The sequence below is a fragment of the Spinacia oleracea genome, chromosome 6 (genome assembly GCF_020520425.1).
Source record: "Spinacia oleracea cultivar Varoflay chromosome 6, BTI_SOV_V1, whole genome shotgun sequence".
In the NCBI taxonomy this organism is placed as follows: Eukaryota; Viridiplantae; Streptophyta; class Magnoliopsida; order Caryophyllales; family Amaranthaceae; genus Spinacia; species Spinacia oleracea.
In genome coordinates, this window is record NC_079492.1 from 1160261 (window position 1) to 1180736 (window position 20476).

At 37.6% G+C, this 20476-nt stretch overlaps 1 protein-coding gene and 1 long non-coding RNA gene across 2 annotated transcripts; both read left to right on the forward strand.

Annotated features, from left to right (window-relative positions):
- Positions 1-1249: 1249 nt before the first annotated feature.
- On the forward strand, positions 1250-5568 carry LOC110777558 (mitochondrial pyruvate carrier 1). The gene is made up of 5 exons (XM_021982162.2): positions 1250-1431; positions 3299-3401; positions 3494-3548; positions 3644-3779; positions 5270-5568. Exons 2-5 carry the CDS (start codon positions 3306-3308, stop codon positions 5310-5312), a joined length of 330 nt encoding a protein of 109 aa, XP_021837854.1. The 5' UTR covers positions 1250-1431; positions 3299-3305; the 3' UTR covers positions 5313-5568.
- Positions 5569-6060: 492 nt separating this feature from the next.
- LOC110777553 (uncharacterized) lies at positions 6061-20042 on the forward strand. Its single transcript, XR_002530471.2, has 2 exons — positions 6061-6345; positions 19407-20042. It is a non-coding gene; the product is annotated as an uncharacterized lncRNA (long non-coding RNA).
- Positions 20043-20476: the final 434 nt, after the last annotated feature.

A 20476-nucleotide genomic window follows, 5' to 3' on the forward strand; every position in this document is an offset into this window, starting at 1 on the left:
TTTGGTTCTCCTTGTGTCGTGAGAGTTAATTCAGTTCTCCTTTTACCGTGAGACAAGATTTATATTGGTGTTTTTTTACGTGTACCTTGAAACGTCAGGACATTCCCTTGAAACGACAAGACAAGCGCACTTGGTTTTCCCTGTATGAAACGACATGACTCCTTGAAATGACAGGAAGCATATTGGTTTTCCTAGTACGAAATGACACGAAGCATATTGGTTTTCCTAGAATGAAACGGCATGACTCCTGGAAACGATAGGACGAGCATATGACAGGACAAGGATATGACTTTTTTTATTGTTGTACGAAACGACATGACTCCTTGAAACGACAGGAAAAATATTGGTTTTCCTTGTACGAAACGACATGACTCTTTGACACGACAGGACATGCCATATGGCATTTTTTATTTATTTCTCCAATTGCAACGTTCTGAAACTGTCCTTTCGATTACGGGAGGGTATTGAGGATAACGTAGTTAATGATAGAATATCGTATGTGGTAGAAATGTTCAAAAAGTAAAATAGCCATGTGTCCTATATGTGAACTAATGATTCCTAATTGCAATATGCGTCACTTTGAGTTGTTTTTACATATTTCAAATATATTTCACCTCATTCACACCCGATCGACGCGAATCACCCTGTGGATGAGGATGGATCGGACGTGAATGAAGTATTTTACGGGTGATGGGTGAGTTGGATGATGGATGCCATATCGTGGATGAATGCGGGTTGAGCCTCACCCGATCCAAACCCAATCCATTGCCACTCATATTTATGACTTATTATTACAAGAAACACCTTTCAAAAGATATTGACAATATGTCCTTTCCATTTTTTTGATAGTGCCCAATCAATCATCTATAAAATCAGAAAAGTATAACCAAAGCAATTACGTTTTTCATAAGAAAATTAATTTTAAACCAAAATCGTGATGAATAGCACGTATAACTTTTATTCAACAACAAAAATCACGTATAAATTGGATTGTATAGATACTTTTGACAATTTTCTTAACTTTTGATCATGTATTTGTGATGAAATCTTCCAATAGGTATTAAACCTTTGGTTAAAATACTTTATGAAGAAAAATAAAGAGGCTAGAATAATAATTAATATTATTTTTATTAATATTGTTTTACATGCATCCTATGATATACTCACACATCGCGTGCTTAACATACCATTTTTAATAAAATGAACCCACATTTAATCCAAATTGAACCATTTTTTTAAAGAAAACAGAAAGCAACCCAAATTGAAAGCCAAAAGGTCAAATTTGGGATCTTTCATCTATTATCAAGTAGTCAAGTTTATTCGAGCTGAAGAGAAGGGAGTCCCGCCTGAGACATTCCACCATTAACCGACGGCTGGGAGGTTGTTGATCGACGACTCACATCCAATTCTGCGTTTCATCCCAATTTCTAGGTATTGTTTTTCGCAAATCTTCGTTAATTGCGATTATGATTTTACCAATCCCTACAACTTCATTGCGATGAATTCATAAAAAAACACTCCTAAATTCCACGGCTATGCTTCTTGATCTATTTTTTTTGCTTTCAGTTTTGATTAAATTAACATGTATAGCTTCTATATACCTTATTTTTGCCTTCTAAATTTAGGGATTGCAAGTAAACAATGTCGTTTATTGGGCTCATATCCAATTTTCGAAAGTTTACATTGTTTTTAACCTCAATTCAAGCTGCAAAATTAGATTAGTTGTTCATATTTCTTATTTTAAAGCATTATTTTTTGCAGAGTTTAATCTTGGAATCTGTTGTATGTATCCACGTATTGGATACTTGGTTTATAGTTGAATTTAGTATATTTATGCAAAATGTTGTGTCATTTGAATGGTCTTGTTCTGTCTGATCTCGTTAAATACTTGTTGTTAACCTTATATTCTTACTTTGTCAAAAGTTCATTACCTTTCCTAAAGCTCAAAAGTGAACCAATCAGTACTTCCTTTAAGTCCAACTTCTCTAAGGAAGTGAGCATCAACTAAATGAAACTACTTCTTAGTACGACGCGTTTGGTACGGTGTAGGAATACTTTGAGATATGTGAAGAGTAGTAATCTTCCTAGTGCTATTGGTTTCTTATGTGGATAACGATTATACAAAGACTTGGAATGATTAAAGAGTAGGGGGCGGGGGGAGTGTTGTTGGTTTATTATTCTGAAGTATGAACTAATAGTCTAATAGGAGGTCACGTTTGGATTTTCACTCTAGAGGAGGGACCATTTTTGGGGGAAGATCTTATGGAAGTGGATGGTTTTATACAATTATGAGATAGGATTAACCCTTCTCAATTTACACAACTCTTAGACGCAATGTTGAATGGAAAAAGTATCAACTTGTACGTTTGTATTTTGCATTTCATATGTGTTCTTTACATGTTTCCATGCTGACAATCTTGGTGCTGTTTGAATGTCCCTATGATGAATTGTTTGAGATATTGGAAATGGGTAGATCAATATATAGAAAATATAGGCTATTAATACTTGTGTAGATTCAAGTGAAATTGATAAGATGTGTGCTAGGTTGTTGAAACTAAGATTTTAGTTATGATTAACTTCAAGTCTTAATTGATAAAATTCTATGAATTTCTTTGACTTTTAGTAAAAATGATACTTCTTTTATTTTATAACAAATTATTTCATTGATAGAAAAATATGAAATTTCTAATGATATGTGATTGGGAACTATTTGGTATTAGAAAAATGATTTATTATCTTGAAACATTGTATGTTGGATCGGATCGTTGAATCGGATCGTATTAAGATCCTACCACTCCAACATTTTATCGAAGTAGGATCACCAATATTAAGATCCTACCTAAGATCCGGATCGTTGGCGTGTTTTTCGATCGTAGAGTCATAAGATCCGGATCGAGAGTATAACGATCATGTTCGTTTGTCATCTTCACATTATTTTTCCTGGGAATGTTGTTGGCCTTTCTTTAAGTCACTTCATCAGTTCATTGTGACACCAACTTGGCTTGAGAAGATGACAAGTTGCAAAAACAATGAATATTTGTAATGTAGAAGTTTTGTATTGTAGTTAAGAAGTTCTGCTGAAGGATCAACTTTTTCTTGGCTTGTTCCTTTACTAGGTTGGAAATGTTTTAGTATTATGTGATGTCTAAGCTGTTGGTGTAGGTGTTTATCTGGGAGTTAAGTGCAAAAATGTTTTTGCTACTGAGGATTTGCCAATACTCATAGCTTGCTTACAGAGGAAAGGGAGATAGCTATTTTCCAGTATCTAACTTTTTATTCTTGTTTTTTCTCCTTACAGGCGATATATGGCTTCTACTTTCCGTGCATTTTTGAACAGTCCTGTTGGCCCTAAAACAACTCATTTTTGGGGCCCTGTTGCCAACTGGGGATTCGTTGCTGCTGTATGCTTCTTTACTCTAATTGAAAACATATAAATAACTTTTGTTAATTGAGCTTTGCAACTTATTGTCTGTGTTTTCTATGGAACTGACAGGGGCTTGTGGACATGAATAAACCTCCTGAAAAGATATCTGGCAACATGAGTGCAGGTTTACATTGCTGCTGATTTTACAAAGAAAGTATACTTTCATTATGCATATTGTGATAGTTATCTGATTTTATGCCCTTGTTTTTGGTGTTTCAGCGATGTGTGTTTATTCAGGATTATTCATGAGGTTTGCGTGGATGGTTCAGCCTCGTAATTACTTACTTCTAGCATGCCATGCTTCAAATGAGACTGTTCAACTATACCAACTTTCCCGGTGGGCAAGGGCTAATGGGTAAGGTTTTAGAAGTATTTCCTTGTTCAGACATTCCACGTTTGCTACTTAATTTTGGCTGCATGTTTTCCGTTTGTTGTAATGAATGCAATAAAGATTAACAAAGAACGACAAACAAGAACACCCAGGTTTAACGTGATTTACTAACAATGTGATAACTATGTCTACACGCAGAGGAGAGGAAGTTTTATTGATCTTGAGGAGAATAGATTACAGATTCAGACTTGGTTAATGACCTAGGAAGTTTATTTATTACCTCCAAAATAGCCAATAGGCACCAAATAGACCTAAACAAAAAACTGTAGGCCAACATAAAAAATATTGTGCTGGGTCACTCTAAAAGAGAAACATATCAACTATCAAGGCATATCCCACACTTTTTTGTTCTTCCGTTTTGATGGAATCAAGGACGGGCTTTCCAACTTTCCTTCTCAGTTTCCACTTTGAAACTTTTATGAAGTTGGTGCTTTCTCATGTTAAGAAAAGGTAATAGTTTGTAGGGATAGATTATGATTTAGTTAGTGACTTAGGTATAATGTCTGTGAAACAGGAGTATGCTTGAAACATTTAATTTCCTAGATTTTGGCAGTGGAGCTGAGCTGGTTGGACCTATTTAAGGGATATCAGCTAGCCAAACCCATTATTTCTTTAATAGCTTAGAAGTTGGAAGGCTAGTTGAATACATACGGTCTTGCAGAGTACTCCATAGTATAGTTATTAACAGATTGGATCTCATAGTATTTAGCTCTCAGTCTAGGGAGCCATGGAACATGGAAGTAGCAACATTTCAAAAGCTATTATTTTACACCAAGATATCTAGAATTGAAGGTCCATTTTGACAAGTCAACGGAACTCAGCCCCTTTGTTTTGTAAGTTCTAATCCAAGGTGTGGTGGGATATCATAATTTGCATTAGTTTAATCGTAGAAAAAACAAACTAAACTTGAAACCATATCCAACCCATTCAGATAGACCAAAATTTGTGGTGTATGTCTGTGTCTTGACCAAACTGAACTTTTAAAGTATTGAGTAACCTCAAGAGTCCAGATCAGAAGAAAGGAGAGAATAAATGAGATACAGCCTGAAATTGGTTGATAACTTGTTTCTAAACTGAAAAATATCTCAATCTAAAGATACCCTGACAGGGAAAACTAAAGCACCAACAGTCATGGCTAACGAGTGACTGAGAATACTAGAAAGAATTTGGTCATTATTTTTAGCTTACAAATACAAAACACACAACACTTACCGATCTAGGATAGTTACACTTACATGTTATCTATTGCTCTTTTACAGGTTTATGATTTAGATTTATGTGCCTTAAATTTTTGGTGGATCATTTTATATAGTTAAAGTGCAGATGAATGGATGTTTCATTGTTTCAGTTGGACATTGATGGATTTAAATGTTAATGCAGTTGTGGACTTACTGTTTTGTGTTCACTGCAAGTGCTGTGGCTTCTATAACAAATATTATTGATCTATTATGCAGGTACTTGTCTCAAAAGAAAGACGAAGATACATCATCACAATGATTCATTGGATTTACTGATCTTCAGTTGGCACTTCTGTTGCATTTTGTATCAGCGATTGAATTATACATTTGTACGCCACCTCACCACACCATGAATTTAAGAAGATTGTGCAAGAAAATTTAAGTTTACCTGAATTCTTATGGTGTTACTTTCTTTTCCATGATCAAATTTTCAGTTATGGCAACATATACTTGCTGGTTGCTGCTAAACATTTCTAACACTTGATATCGTTATGATGTTCAGAACGTTTTGGTTATACGGTCTTGCCTTGCTTTATTTGTATAATGCGAGAATTCCTTAACTAAACTAAGCAAATCACATTAAATCAAATCAATACTACCATGGTACTCTTCCACAGGTAAACATGGGTTTGCTTTTATTCCAAGTTGCACATTAAATTGGTGTATTTGCCAGGATCAACTACTACCATTAAGCAAACCCGTCAGAGGAGAGAAAACGATTAAATGGTATGGAGTTAGTTGCCCTACATTATTGATTTACGGATATACGCAGGCTATGTTTTACCGGACTTATTTTGACTTATTTCAAAAAAAATAAGATCGAATAAATTTACTTCATTTCATATAAGTTCAGAAAAAGTAATTTTTTTTTAAGACATTTGTTTACACAAATAAATTGAGTCGACAAAATAAATTTTTCAGATAAAATAATATCAGATAACTTCAGTTAAAAGTATTGTATCATGCCAAAAAAAAAAAAAAAAAAAAAAAAAAAAAAAAAAAAAAAAAATAATAATAATAATGTTAAAACCCCCCTAATAAAGATACCGGTTCTAATTTAATAATAATAATAATAATAATAATAATAAAATGCATTATTAAACATTTGCCTTTCTTTTCTTCCCTTTTTCTCGACCTCCAGTTAAGTCAGTAAAAGAAATCAAAGACCGCAGCGAAGGTAAACACCCCTGTGACGGTGGTCGCCGGCTATCTCTGGCGGTTCTCGCGCGTCGTCAGTTACGATCGCAGCTTAATTATTCTTCACTCGTTTTTCTACAACCTTCATTTGTGAGGTTAGCCCTAATTTCTTCTAACTGCGGTGAATTTATGGGCTTGTAGTTCTAGATTTCATGCTCTTAATTTCATGTTTTAATGGGAGTTCAATTACATGCTTTATTCTTTTGAGTTATTGTTTTTTTTTAGTCCCTGTTTTAGTACTTTGGTTTTCCCCTCATGTGAGTGATGTATGTACTGTGATGAAGTAATTTTTTTTTGTAAATTTTGAAGTTAAGTGTTTCTGTTTTTCAATTGTAAACTTGTGTATAAAAGTATAATTCTTATCTTGGATTTAACTAATTAGAATATGGAGCTCTAAAATTGTGGAAAAAGAAGGTGGTGTGTCATATTTAGGCGGGGAAAATAAGTTTTTGTTCTTTGATCCTGGTTTGAATTTGTCGGAGGTTTTGAGTAAGATATATGAAGTTGTGGGGCGTGATCCACTATATGTAGAGTTGTAAATGCGAATGAGCTAATATATAACTCATACAACAGCTATTGTACCTAGAACAGGTCCTAAGCAACAATTTTTGGTTGAAAATTTGGGTTTTTTTCCTTCAAGTATGCCCTCAAATGTGTCTGTAACAGAAACTGAATGCATCTTCAATGCAAACTGAATATACCAATATGATTTGGTTTAAGAATGCTGCTGGTTTAAGAATGTATCTTCAATGCAAACTGAATGACTCTTGTCTCATGTACCCGAATCTATTTCTTTTGATAATAAGGCTTTGGTTTTGTTGTTGTCTTTGTTACGAGGGGTTGCGGACCTGATTATATGCACGGGTAATGAGCCATCATGTCGAAGGGACCATTTGTCCATTTAGGTAGATGTTGAGGCCCATAAACTAGCATATTCCTCCAAAAAACCAAAGTTTTTTTATTATGAAGTCGTCATTTTATTTCAAAGTTTTCAAAATATTTGTTCCAATCTCTGATGTTAGTCCAGATCCCCAATCTCATTGTCACCACCCTCATCAGCCGGATAGATAGTTTTAATAATTCCTGGGGTAGAACTGGGTCCAGAGATGATTTGATCTGTTTCGTTCTTGAAGGCATAAGGTTCTATTTTTTTGGTGAATTCTAAATTCTTATTTCTTGTCATTCTACCCGGGTTTTGTTAAGATTCTTGCATCAGTTCACTAAACATCTCCCAGCTTGTATTCAGCAGTTTGTCCTGGCATTAAATATGTCTACCTTACAATTTGGTTTTGCTACTACTAAATCTGGGTATAACTTAGAAGCTATTGGAGCCATTCCTAAACCAAGAACCAAAGTGCAACCATAAATTTTATTTGAAGATACACTACACAATTAAATAATGAGACTGTTGTATACTGCTTTCCCTTCCTCATCACTTAGTTGTTTCCTGGTTTGTTCTACACCTGTTTTGGCACTGCTCTCATCTTCCAAGCTACATCCCATCTTTTCAGCCACTTTTTAATTTGTTTGTTACTGTTTCCGTCATTTATGTTTAACTCCATATTTTTGAAGTGGTAGTTGTTTCCTTTTTTGGCATTGGTTATCGATATGAGGGTTATGTTAAAAAAATCTTGGCAGTGGGACAATAATAGGAAGGACGGTCTCTAGTCTTTAGATATAGAATAAACATGGTTTCGAAGCCCTTTCGAACTAAAGTATTGTGTTACTTATGTAGGCGAATGATACTTTGCATCTTAACTCTATGTTGTAGTTCTGTCACTCATGCTTTGATCGCCTTGTATTTGTAATTAACCCCCTAATCCTCTTTACAAAATAATTCAACTTCAACCTTTGTTATTAAACAAGTTGTGGTCATCATTAGTAAATAAGAATACACTTTCTTATCCAGAATGAAAATCTCAGTGAACTTTGAACCAAGTCTCAACATGTTACTTTCATTAACCTGAGTACTGATAGTTAAATACATGAGCCAAATATTAGATGTTAAAATGTAATGGCTTCCTGTGTAACTTGGTTGCAGATGTGCCTATGTTGGAAAACCTTTAAAAGCCTGTAATTTAGTGTGACAGAACTACATCATAGAGTTAAGATGCAAAGTATCATTAGCATGTCAAACCTTCTTAAACCAAATCATTAGACAGTAGGGCTTTGTGCTTGAATGATATCGTAGCAAATCTGAATAAAATAAAACCCAATTCAGGTATTACTGTACTTCCTATATGCTGCAATGCGTTTCCTTTTTATTACCTATTTTATTCTTTATAGATGACATGGCAGCCGTAGGATCAGGGACACTGTTTTATACAAGTATTTAGAGTTCAGAAAAGATACTGTGTTGTAGAATGATTTTCTTCAGTAATGTCAAATGATGTGGTAAATTTACTCCAGTCTTATGCAGTATTCTGCTTTGTTTTTGGATCAGAAAAATCATGGGTTTCTAGGAAAGAACCATGATTGATATTAGGTCTGTTGGATCTTTAGTAGCAATATCTTTGTGCACAAGCTGGTTAATGTAAAAGTGATCGAATATGCCAAGTCCCAACTTAATTTCTTTGCCACTTTAAAATCTGACTTTGGATGTGCTACCCTTTCATTGCTGAGGTTGAATATGGGTTCGGAGGTTGTTAATCTTCTCCGCTAGCGTATGAAAAGGAGACAAATATTTGCTCATTCTTCTTTCAACTCATTTTTTATGATATTTACACTAGTATATCCTAAAAGCACCTCTTAGGCTCTTGCGAGATTATCACAACAATGCACCAAAAGAAATTGAGGAAAGTGGAAGCTTCGATTCACATAATTCTCAAAGAGAACGGACATTTACAAAACAAATAGCTTTAGAGTATCACTCTCCAAACAAGTAACTTGAGGTTACTAATCTCCACAATTTTCACATGCCTTCTCTCTCTTCCTTTCTTCCTATTTAAGCACGCAAGCCTACTGCTTGGTACACTTAATTAATGCCTTTTGTCCAGTCACCTTTGTGCACCAACACCACCTCTTTGCACCTGCCTGCTACTCTGCTCTGCTTGTCTGCTGCTGTTCTGCTCTTGCTGTTGGGCTTGGCCTTGGCTTGGGCCTTCTGCAATACATAGTGGGAACGGGTGGTGGCTCAGGCTGATTCATTACAATACCCCTCCCCCAAGGATTCACCTTGTCCTCAAGGTGGAAATCCGGAAAGCGATTATGCAGAAGGGATGCTTCTTCCCATGTAGCTTCAAATCTGGGAAGCCTTTGCCACTTGATGAAAACTTCAGTTAAAGCTTCCTCTCCTCGGTGTGAAGTGCGCACCTTCAGCAGCTCTTCATGCTCTACTACCATCTCCAACTCCTCTGTGTGCTGAGTAGGAATGGAAGGTGAAGTTTCCTGATTACCCACTGCCCACCTCAATTGTGACACGTGAAAGACATGATTCCAGGTAGGGGGCAGTTTTTACTTGTAAGCCACCTTCCTGATTTTTTTCGTATGATCTCATATGGTCCATAGAACCTTGCAACTAGTTTCTCACATGATCTTTTGGCTAAAAGACCTTTGCCTATATGGTTGTAATTTTAGGAACACAACATCACCTTTATCAAATTTCTCTTCTCTTCTTCTATTGCCAGCATTTCTCTTCATGATTTGTTGGGCCTTCAGTGAGTTGAGCCTCGGGTCATCCAATACGAAATCCCTCTCCTTGAGCATCTCTTCAACACTCCAATTCTACAAAGTTTTGGCGGTTCTCTTCCATAGAGGATCTTGAAAGGAGTCATCCCGGCGGATAAATGTGGGGAGGTGTTGTATGAATATTCAGCCCAAGGAAGCCATCTCGCCCAATCCTTTTGTTATCACCCACGAAGCACCTGAGATACGTTTCCAGCCCTTTGTTCACGTTTTTGGATTGCCCATCCGTTTGGGGGCGGTAGGATGTGCTCCTTCTCAAATCAGGACCTTGGAGTCGAAACATCTCCCTCCAAAAATTACTCAAGAACACACGATCCTAGTGGACAAGGGAAACCCATGAAGTCGTACGATTTCCTTCACAAAACATTTAGCTACAAAGAATGTTGTGAAGAGGTGCTTTAAACCCAAAAAGTGAACACTCTTGGACAGCCTATCCACAACTACTAAGATGGTGTCCACACCTTCCGACAAGGGAAAACCTTCCACAAAATCCATCTTGATATCTTCCCACACGACCGTGGGTATAGGGCGGGGTTGAAGTACGGCAGTTGGCTCCGCTGGGAATGCTTGTTCCTTTAGCAAGCCACACATTGTTGCACATACTTTGACACGTCCTTGCGCATACCTTGCCAATACCATTCCGAAGCCAAACGTATATAGGTCTTTACTTCCCCGGAATGACCTCCTATGGGTGTATCATGATATCCCCTCAACAACACCGTGGTGAAAGCTGATGTTTCGGCCCTTGTACATCAGTTGGACTTCTCCTACGTGGAAACCCCCAGCTCCCTTCCTTGCTAACACCTCGTGTTTAATATGCTGCAGCTACTTATCCCCCTCAAATCCCCTCTTTAACTCGTCCCACTTCATTTCTTGTGATGAACTTAAGGACCCGAACTCCATACCTCCCATTTCCAGCTCGCCATCTACCTTCCGCGACCACTCGATTGGCCTTGCCCGTTTTATACTGAATTTCGAAGTCGAAACCAATAAGTTTTCTTAACCACTGTTGATAATCAACCCCCACTTCTCTTTGTTGCGTGATATAATGTAAACTTTGTTGAATCGTTATAAACTTATAATCAGAAAGTGTCTACCAAGCAAATAATGCTTCCCCTTTGGCACCGCTAAACAGAAGGCCATAAGTTCCTTCTCGTATATTTATTTGCTTCGAGCTCCCAGTCCAAGTACTCTGCTATAAGAGACAATAGGTTGGCTTATAGAAATTGGTTGTCCTGCATCATAACAGCCCCCAATCCATAACTTAGAAGCATCCGTCTCGATTATGAATGACTTACCAAAATCCGGCATGGCCAACACCAGTGCCGTTGAGATGGCTTTCTTCAATCGATCAAAAGCGGTTTTTGCCTCATCATTGCACCCAAAACAGTCCTTCCGTAATTGATTGATGAGGGGTTGTGCAATGTTTGCATAACTAGCTACAAACTTTCGATAGTAGCCGGTTATCCCCAAGAACCTTCTTAACTCTAGTAGGTTCCTAGGTACTGCCCATTCTAGGATAACTTTTATTTTATCTTGATCAACATCAACTCCTTGGTGGGAGATAACACAAACAAGTAAGCTACTTCACGCTTACCAAACTCACATTTCTTATGATTTGCGTACAACAGGTGCTCTTTGAGCTTAGTCAGAACCAAGCGCATATGTGTAAGCCTGTAAGGTGTACACAAGTATATCATCAAAAAAACACAAGCACAAATTTCAAAGTAAGGGCGGAATACCTCGTTCATGAGAGACTGGAAAGTGGTCGGGGCATTGGTGAGCCCGAATGGCATTACTAGAAACTCATAATGGCTTTCGTTAGTACAAAAAGTTGTCTTGTGGGTTTCTTCAGGCCTTACAAGAATTTGATGATTTCCGGCCTTGAGGTCGAGTTTGGCGAAAATCTTGGCCCCGTGGAGTTCATCTAGCAACTCATTGATCACTAGAATAGGGTACTTATAGCGCACTATTTCTTTGTTCAGGGCCCGAAAATCCACGCAGAAACGCCATGGGCCGTCCTTCCTGACAAAAAGTACTGTACTTGGAAAAGGGCTGGTGGAAGGGCGAATTATGCCTGCTTCTAACATATCTCCAATAAGTCCCTCAATCTCTTCCTTTTGTATATGCAGGTACCGCTATGGCCGCACTCCTACTGGATTACTCCCCTCCTCAAAGATGATAGCGTGCTCATGGTCACACTTTGGGGGCAGCCCTTTTGGTTGATCAAATACCTCCCCAGACTCCTATAACAGCTCCTTCAAGAAGGCGGGTGGGTATGACTTGTGTTCCTCACGTTGCTCCAACCTATTGAGTTCAACCAAAACACCCCCTCCCTCCTTCCTTAACACTCTGATCATGACCTTAAGGGAAACTTTGGAACGGGCCAAGGATGGGTCACCACGAAGAGTCACTGTTTCCTCCTCTCTGTGAAATAAAATAGCAACACCTGAGTTTTCAAATTTGTCACTACAGACCCCAACTTCTCCAGCCACTGGATATCTAAAATTACATCTGAATTTCCTAATTCCTGATGTAAGAAATCCTCCCATTTCCAAAGCTTCATTAAAATCAGCTTCACCTGTTTACATAACCCAATACCTCGCACCGCCTCCCCGTTCCCAAGAGACACAACGAATCTGCCTGAACTAGACACTTGGACCTTCAATTTCTCCACCGGCTTCAAAGAGATGAAGTTGTGTTTAGCCCCTGGATCCGTCTTGACCACAACCTCGCCAACCGAAAATTCACCCTATTAACTTGAGAGTTTTGGGATTTGTGAGCCCAACTATGGAGTTAATAGTGGCCGGAATTTCCTCCTCCTCCGGCAGCTCCATCGTCTGAAATTCCCTCTCCCCATCTCCGTCATTCTCCTCTTCATCTACCAACATAACACTCACCTCCTTGCATTTATAGTGGTGGCCAATCCCCTAAGTCCCTAACGCTCGTCACAACGGAAACACAACCTTTTTGCTTTCTTGTTGGCGATTCTTTCTCCGTCAAGCGCTTCACCTCTCCTGGAATTCGCGACACAGTGGCCTGGCTGTGTGGGTAGTCCCATTTGACCCCACTGACCCAGTAACTGATCCGGTTAGGCAAAAACCCGACCCTTTTGCCAACTGTTGTGGGACAGTGTTTGCTGACCTGTTGGATTGGAGTTCTTGGACTGGTTGGAAATTGTAATGGGGCTTCTGCTGAAGTACGAAAATTACCTAGTTCGCGTTGGCCCAGCTCCTCCTCTTCTTAGTCCATTTATCCTATTCCTCTCCTCGACCCGAATAGCGAGATCCATGGTTTCCTCAAGTGTATATGGGTTGAGTAACCTAATTTCTGCCTTGATCTCATATTTTAGCCCATTAACGAACTGGCCCAACATAATACTGTTCGGGACGTCGTCTAGTGGAGACGCTAATTCAATGAACCTTCGTTGATAGTCAATAACCGTGGTGGTCTGGGCAGTAGCTATCCATTGCTCGCGTAGTGAGCTGGCGTTAGTGGCGTGGTACTTGGCTAAGACACGCGCTTTGAGTTCTGCCCAAGTGGTCATGGGCCTCCTACTAGCTTCAAAAGTAACCACTTTAGGGCATCCCCGTCCATGGAAACCACTGATACATCAAGCTTTCATTCTCTGAGAGTGGACAGAAGTCAAAATACTTCTCTCCCTTAAGTATCCATCCATCTGGGTCGTTGCCTTTGAACAATGGCATCTCCAACTTTCTATATTTCCAGTGACCACCTCTCTCAAATACTCTGTCTTTTCTTAGGACGCCATCTCATTCTCCCCTCAAATCTGTTGTTGCTCTACAGCCTCCTTTTGCGTCGCCAGTGGAGTTTTTATCTCTTCCTGGAATCGCTCTTGATTCTGTTTCAGCAGCTCCAACTGGCTGTATTGGTCTTCCCTGAACCAATTTAGTCTTCCCTGTAATCGAGTGGTGGCTTCACCCATGGCCTCCTCATTCTTCTTCGCATCTTCCTCGCACTTAGACCTGAAGTTTTCTGCAATGGTCTTCTGAAAACGGCCATTCCTTCTGAAAGCATTTGCTGGATTGTCCCTTCCATCCCTTCAATTCGCTGGGTGATTTCAGTCATCCCTGTTTCTAGCGCCTAAAATCTCTGTGAGTTGGACAATACCATGGTGTCTGCTGTTCTTCTTCTCCTTGGGATCATACCGCTCTGATACCAACTGCAATGCCCTTGCTGATCCTGCAACGGATTATCACAACAATGCACCAAAAGAAATAGAGGAAAGTGGAAGCTTTGATTTCACATAATTCTCAAAGAGTACGGACAGTTACAAAACATATAGATTTAGGCTATCACTCTCCAAACAATGAACTTGAGGTTACTAATCTCCAAAATGACAATACAATTTTCATGTCTTTTCTCTCTTCCTCTCTTCCTATATAAGCACACAACCCTACTGCTTGGTACACTTAATTAATGCCTTTTGTCCTGTAGCTGTAGCAGCACTTTTGTCCACCAACACCACCTCTTTGCACATGCCTGCTACTCTGCGGTGCTTGTCTGCTGCTGTTCTGCTCTTGCTGTTGGGCTTGGGCCTTCTGCAGTACACAATGGGAACGGGTGGTGGCTCAGGCTGATTCATTACAGAAATTTAAAATAGAAAATTTAGTGGAAGTTATCTTTTGGGTCCAAGATGTGATTGGATGCTTAGTCATTGCTCTCCCACTGGTTACATACGAATTTATGATTTCTTTCTGCCTACAAGGCTTTCAATGTGCTAGGTCAAGAAAATGCATGAGGTAAGTGGTCTATGGTTTGTTGTATCTTGTATTACTAGAATAGATAGTGATTTCATTTGTTGGATAACCTAGATGATCAGAATTGTCTTAGGGTCGTGTCTGGACAGTATAAAGATTCATTGCTCTCCCACTGGTTACATACGAATTTATGATTTCTTTCTGCCTACAAGGCTTTCAATGTGCTAGGTCAAGAAAATGCATGAGGTAAGTGGTCTATGGTTTGTTGTATCTTGTATTACTAGAATAGATAGTGATTTCATTTGTTGGATAACCTAGATGATCAGAATTGTCTTAGGGTCGTGTCTGGACAGTATAAAGATTCATATCAATATCCAGTTGTCTGGGACTTTGGTCGTATAATGAATATTCATATTGGTTGAGCAGAAAGGGCCTATATATTCAAGGCCCCTTCCCAAACTACACCAATGGTCGTTGATGGAAAAATGCTTATCTTGGAAGTTGTTGCAAAACTCTTGTTATGAATTTTTCAACTTAAGGATAATCGAGCTAGATATTTGAGTCTTTTTTTTATCAAAACTAGTTCTTGTGCCCGTTCTACGAACGGGTCTTTTATTTGTTGTTTTATCGTATTGGGATGTTGATTGGTATTGGACGTAGCCAATTTGTTTAGAGTGCATCGGTAGTAATTAGTGTTGTTTTTCTGATGTTTTTTATGCCCAGTCTTGGTAAAAGTGTGTAGTTGTTGGTGAATAAGTAATGAATGGAAAAGAATGGTTGCCGGATATTTTTGTATTACGTGGTAGTATTGTGTGTATACAATTGTGTAGTTGAACATTGTCATTAGGTTTTCCATGAACTTAAGAAATGATTAGGTAACTAATGCAAGTACATAAAGGAATTCAAGCAATAATTTAGACAAAATACCAAGCTCCAGAAATACAAACACTAATGAGCATTTGCTAGAACATATATCCTTTCATTTAGCATAGCCAACGGAAAATTGTAACATGGAAACTACGACACCAAGAATGAAGTATCAAGACTTTTGTTCGTCAATTCCCCCAAAACTGTAAATGAATTATCAGGACTTTATTTGAACAAACTCATATTGAAAGGAATGAGTGAATGACACCAAGTAAATGTGATCTTTGTTCGTCAATTCCCCCAGAACTATCAAGAAATTCAACTTCTCAAACAGTGATCTTGTTGAATATCATTTTTCAAGAACGTATATTGCTAATCATACCCAATGGAAAATTGTAACCTGTATTCATTGATAATGCTAATAGCCTCTTCTAAACTATTAATATGTCAAAGAAGAAATATAATCACTACTTTACATTGAAGGCTATTTCATATGCAAAGCCCGAGAATGAGAGAAACCTTGTTGTATGCTTTCTAGGAAAGCTTAAGGAAACCCGTTTGTTTGAAATTCCTGATGACAAAATAGTGAGTGATAGAGCAATCGTGCAGCTTAAGCAAGTTGCGTATCTTGCTAAGAGGTGTTTTGAATTGAAATGGGAAGATCGCCCTACCATGACGGAGGTTGCAAGAGAAATAGATAGGATCGATGGAATATGGTCGTAAAAAATGCCCAACAATCAAACACAAACAAAACCAAGTCTTAATCACTCTTGACTGGCCACTAATTTAATCATAGGAAGTCCAACTATATAACATGAGTAAAAACACATAACTTATCTTTGATGGATAGTTGATTTTAACTTTTCCGGATATCAAAACCTTTTCCTCAGCAAAATGACAGTAGTACTGGTGACAAATCTCAACTACAATAATCCTTCCTTAACGTTTGACTCATTTGCCACCCAACCTGTCACACTTCTCTTCACTATCAACAATAAAATTAAGTTAAATTTAACGGATTTTTCATGAAATACCCCCGAATTTTGGCGTAATTCACCAAATGCCCCTCGACTTTCAGAAATTCACCAAATGCCCCTCACAAATGACTTAATACCCAAAATACCCTTACTAATGATGCGCCGTTAGTCCTCCGTTAACCTAATTTTCAAATTCACCAAATACCCCTATTTTAATACTTATTTCACCAAATACCCTTATTCAGAAACTTAATTCACCAAATACCAATAACTTAAAATTACTCATTTTGATGCTCAACGGCTAGTTTTTGTGTTTGAAAATTAGCCGTTGCTTATTGTTTGCTTATAAATACTCTTTTTCTGACGGTTTATTGTAGTTTTCCTATTATTTTGTTAATTTCATATCATTTTTGTCATGAGTTTTCTTTCAAAATCATCATCCACACCCAATGAGTCCACATATGTAAGAGTCCCAAATAAATTTTGTTATCATGGGAGAAAATTTGACATCCGAATATCTGATACAACACTCAATCTGAAGCTCCGGTACAACACTAAAACATAAAACACTCCTAAAAACACCTCAAAACGTCGCAACTCTTCAAGAAAATAGCTACTTCTTTTGTACCTTATTCTTTATGTGACCAATTAATTATATTTACCATGCAATCGGAAGGTATTCCTTTTTCAATATGGGAAATATCTTTAACATATGCAAACAGATTAAAAATAAAGCTCTTATTAATTTGATTCTAACGCATATGTTCCAGCTACCTCGGCTTCTATTGCTTCCATGCCACATATTTAACGTTAACTCCCTTTTGTCTCCTGTCTCTACTGCCTCCAAACATCTTTCTTCAATCTCCTAACTTTCTCTCAACCTTACAGTCGAGGCATAAAGGTTTTCCCACTTTTCTTTTGAGCTAGGTCCTATTGACATGGTCAGATTTATGGACAAATGTCTATTTTTGGATTTGAGGGAACAAGAAAAAAAAAATAAAACTAAGGTATGTTCCAAAGCTCATGAACCAGTGAAAAAACATGAATCTTGGCACAAAGATTTGCCTCCAAACTCAAGATTTTCACATCATGAATCCAAGTTGAAATCGAGGTTGTGATAAAAATGTATGTGTTATTGAACTTGATTTCTTAGTTTCTTTACCATTCGGACAATAAGAAAATTAAGGTGTTAGCTTTAGATTGAATTACTTCAGCTTCACTTACATAAGATCCCTTTGAAAATGGGGTTTTTTGGCCTTTTGCTCAGCTAAAGTGCATTGTCTTTACTGGATGAGGCCTGAACTTATTGGATCATAATTGAAACTTACTGAGTGTTGTATCGGAGCCTCAGATGGAAATTTCCTCCCATAATATTAGAAATTGTTTGGGACTCTTACATATGTGGATTCATGGGTGTGGATGATGATTTTGAAAGAAAACTCATGACAAAAATGATATGAAATTAACAAAACAATAGAAAAACTACAATAAATAGTCAGAAAAGGGGTTTTTATAAGCAAACAATAAGCAACGGCTAATTTTCAAACATAAAAACTAGCCGCTGAGCATCAAAATGGGTAATTTTAAGTTATGTGTATTTGGTGAATTAAGTTTCAGAATAGGGGTATTATATGAAATAAGTTATAAAATAGGGGTATTTGGTGAATTTAAAAATTAGGCTAACGGAGGACTAACGGCGCGTCATTAGTAAGAGTATTTTGGGTATTAAGTCATTTGTGAGGGGCATTTGGTGAATTTCTGAAAGTCGAGGGGCATTTGGTGAATTACGCCATAATTCGGGGGTATTTCATGAAAAATCCGTAAATTTAAATTCTCAAATACTTTGTACTAAAACTAAATGGGGGAAAAAACCAGGGCACAACTCAACGCATGAAACACAATTTCAGAACATTTGATTTGGCTTCCCTATTCTGGTCTTGGTGCACATTCAACCTCAATCAAGCGCAATGAAACAAAACTTCCACACACAAAACAAACTAAATATTAGCATACTACTATTATTCAGAAACAAATACATCAACACTAATCAACTGAACTGGTAAACCTAAATAGGAAAAAGCTAGGAGCCCAAAAAAGGTACCTGTATCGGTCTAGCTCACGTTCATAGCAAAACTGTCGTCGTACCTACTATGTTAAATAGGGTAAGAATTGGATTTAGAGATGAGAGCCGAAATATCAGCGACCGTTTGTGTTTACATAGTGTAACCGACATAATTTACTCAATTATTAATGATTTTGGGAGGAATTGATCTATAAATGGAAGCTCATAAAGAAGATGGTGGATCAATTGAAGAGTTTTTACAATTTATGGCAAGATCAAGAGATTCTCATTCCAATTGAAGATGAAATAGGAAATGGATGAGATTAAAGATCATAAAAGAATTAATAGAGAGATTTATATCTTGTAACTGCTAATGAAATTGAAGGATGATAAATGGAGAAGTGATTGTCATAGAAATTTAGTAAATGGGGATGTCAATGGGGGAAGTTGTGGAAGACGGGAAGTTGGGGAAGGATGGTGGGTTTTGTTTGTTTTTTTTCTAAATGGCACTAATTAGGAAGTGGTAGGATGGACACGTGGCAATAGGTTTGGTTTCCTTTTTTAAATACTAGGTATAGATTGGTAATTTGGGAAAGTGTTTCTATGATAATTGATCTGCAATATACTCCGTACTAGTTTGGTGTTCTGTGAAGGTTGTGGAGTTTCTGAGAATTGGTTTTGTACACAGTTCACGAGTTTTTAAGCCATACCTTATAGTATGTAGTATGTAGTACGTAGTATAATTTGTTGTTAGTCATATATATGTGGAAATTTAATTCCTTTTAGCTTATATGATGTGCTTATACTTAATGTGCAAAATATTCTGCAATTTGTTTGTTAAGCAGGCTAGGCTAAGGCATGAGTACGAAGATTCGTGTGGTGGTTACCTCTTTTGGTCGGCCATTTTTGGAAAGCCTTCCAGCTCATACACGGAAGATTACAATGCCTGAAACAAGAGTATTATACACTGTTCTTCGATCACCTCACATTGACAAAAAGTCTAGAGAACAATTCGAGACGAGGACCCAGAAATGCGTACTGGATATTAAAGCGGAGAGACATGAGTTGCGTCAGAAGTTGTTTTGGTTAAAACGTCATCGTATGTTTGGTGGTCAAATGGAAGTCCAAGTGTTTTCCAAGACTCGTCTAGACCCTAAACTTTTGCCTCTCCCGCAGAGAAAGCCTTAGTACGTCTTCTGCAGCCACCTCAATGTTTGGAGCTCCCAATTTTGTTGGTTATATTGCTCAGTTACAGATCTCTTTGAAGCTTTTGTTAAGACCTGATTGATCCATACTTTGTCAGATACATGTGTTCTTGTGGAAGCAATATTGTAATGAATGGATATCAGAATTATGTACATCAGCTTAGTTCAATTACTAGCAGAAGCTAAAGTATTTCCAGATTGATGTATTAACATAAGATTTTGATTATGCATTAACTTATCTTTTTCTGCGTTAAAAATGATGGATCATGCAATTAAGTCTTGGTGCTTAAGATACTTTTTCTTCTTCAGTTCACCAATTTTTGGGCGTCGACTTTGTTGAACACTCGTGGTTCCATGATAGAGACAATGGAAGCTATTTCAGATGCTGGAGTTTTTGCTCCTTCGACGTGGATCGAAGATCGGCACATGTGAATCATGGGCTACATAATGCTTCGTACGGAGTATGTTTTTTAGTTTTTGTTTTTTTAAAATGAACGAGTACAAAGCATTTTACTCGGCTCACAGACTACTCTCTCCATCCCTTCTTGTTTGCCCTACAGTTAAAATTCACACTTTATTAAGAATTGGGTGTACGATTTGCAGATGGGTTGATAGAAGAGTGGGTATACAAGGAGAAAGATAAAGAGAGGAAATTTTACCATTTAAGGTATGCAGCAATATCAAAAGGGACACCCTAAATAGTAAAATAG

Bases quoted from the DNA above. Each gene is read 5' to 3' on its own strand.
- LOC110777558 (XM_021982162.2), top strand. From the start codon at position 3,306: ATGGCTTCTACTTTCCGTGCATTTTTGAACAGTCCTGTTGGCCCTAAA. The intron at 3,549-3,643 runs GTTTACATTGCT...TTGGTGTTTCAG, and splicing joins ATCTGGCAACATGAGTGCAG to CGATGTGTGTTTATTCAGGA. The intron at 3,780-5,269 runs GTAAGGTTTTAG...TCTATTATGCAG, and splicing joins CGGTGGGCAAGGGCTAATGG to GTACTTGTCTCAAAAGAAAG.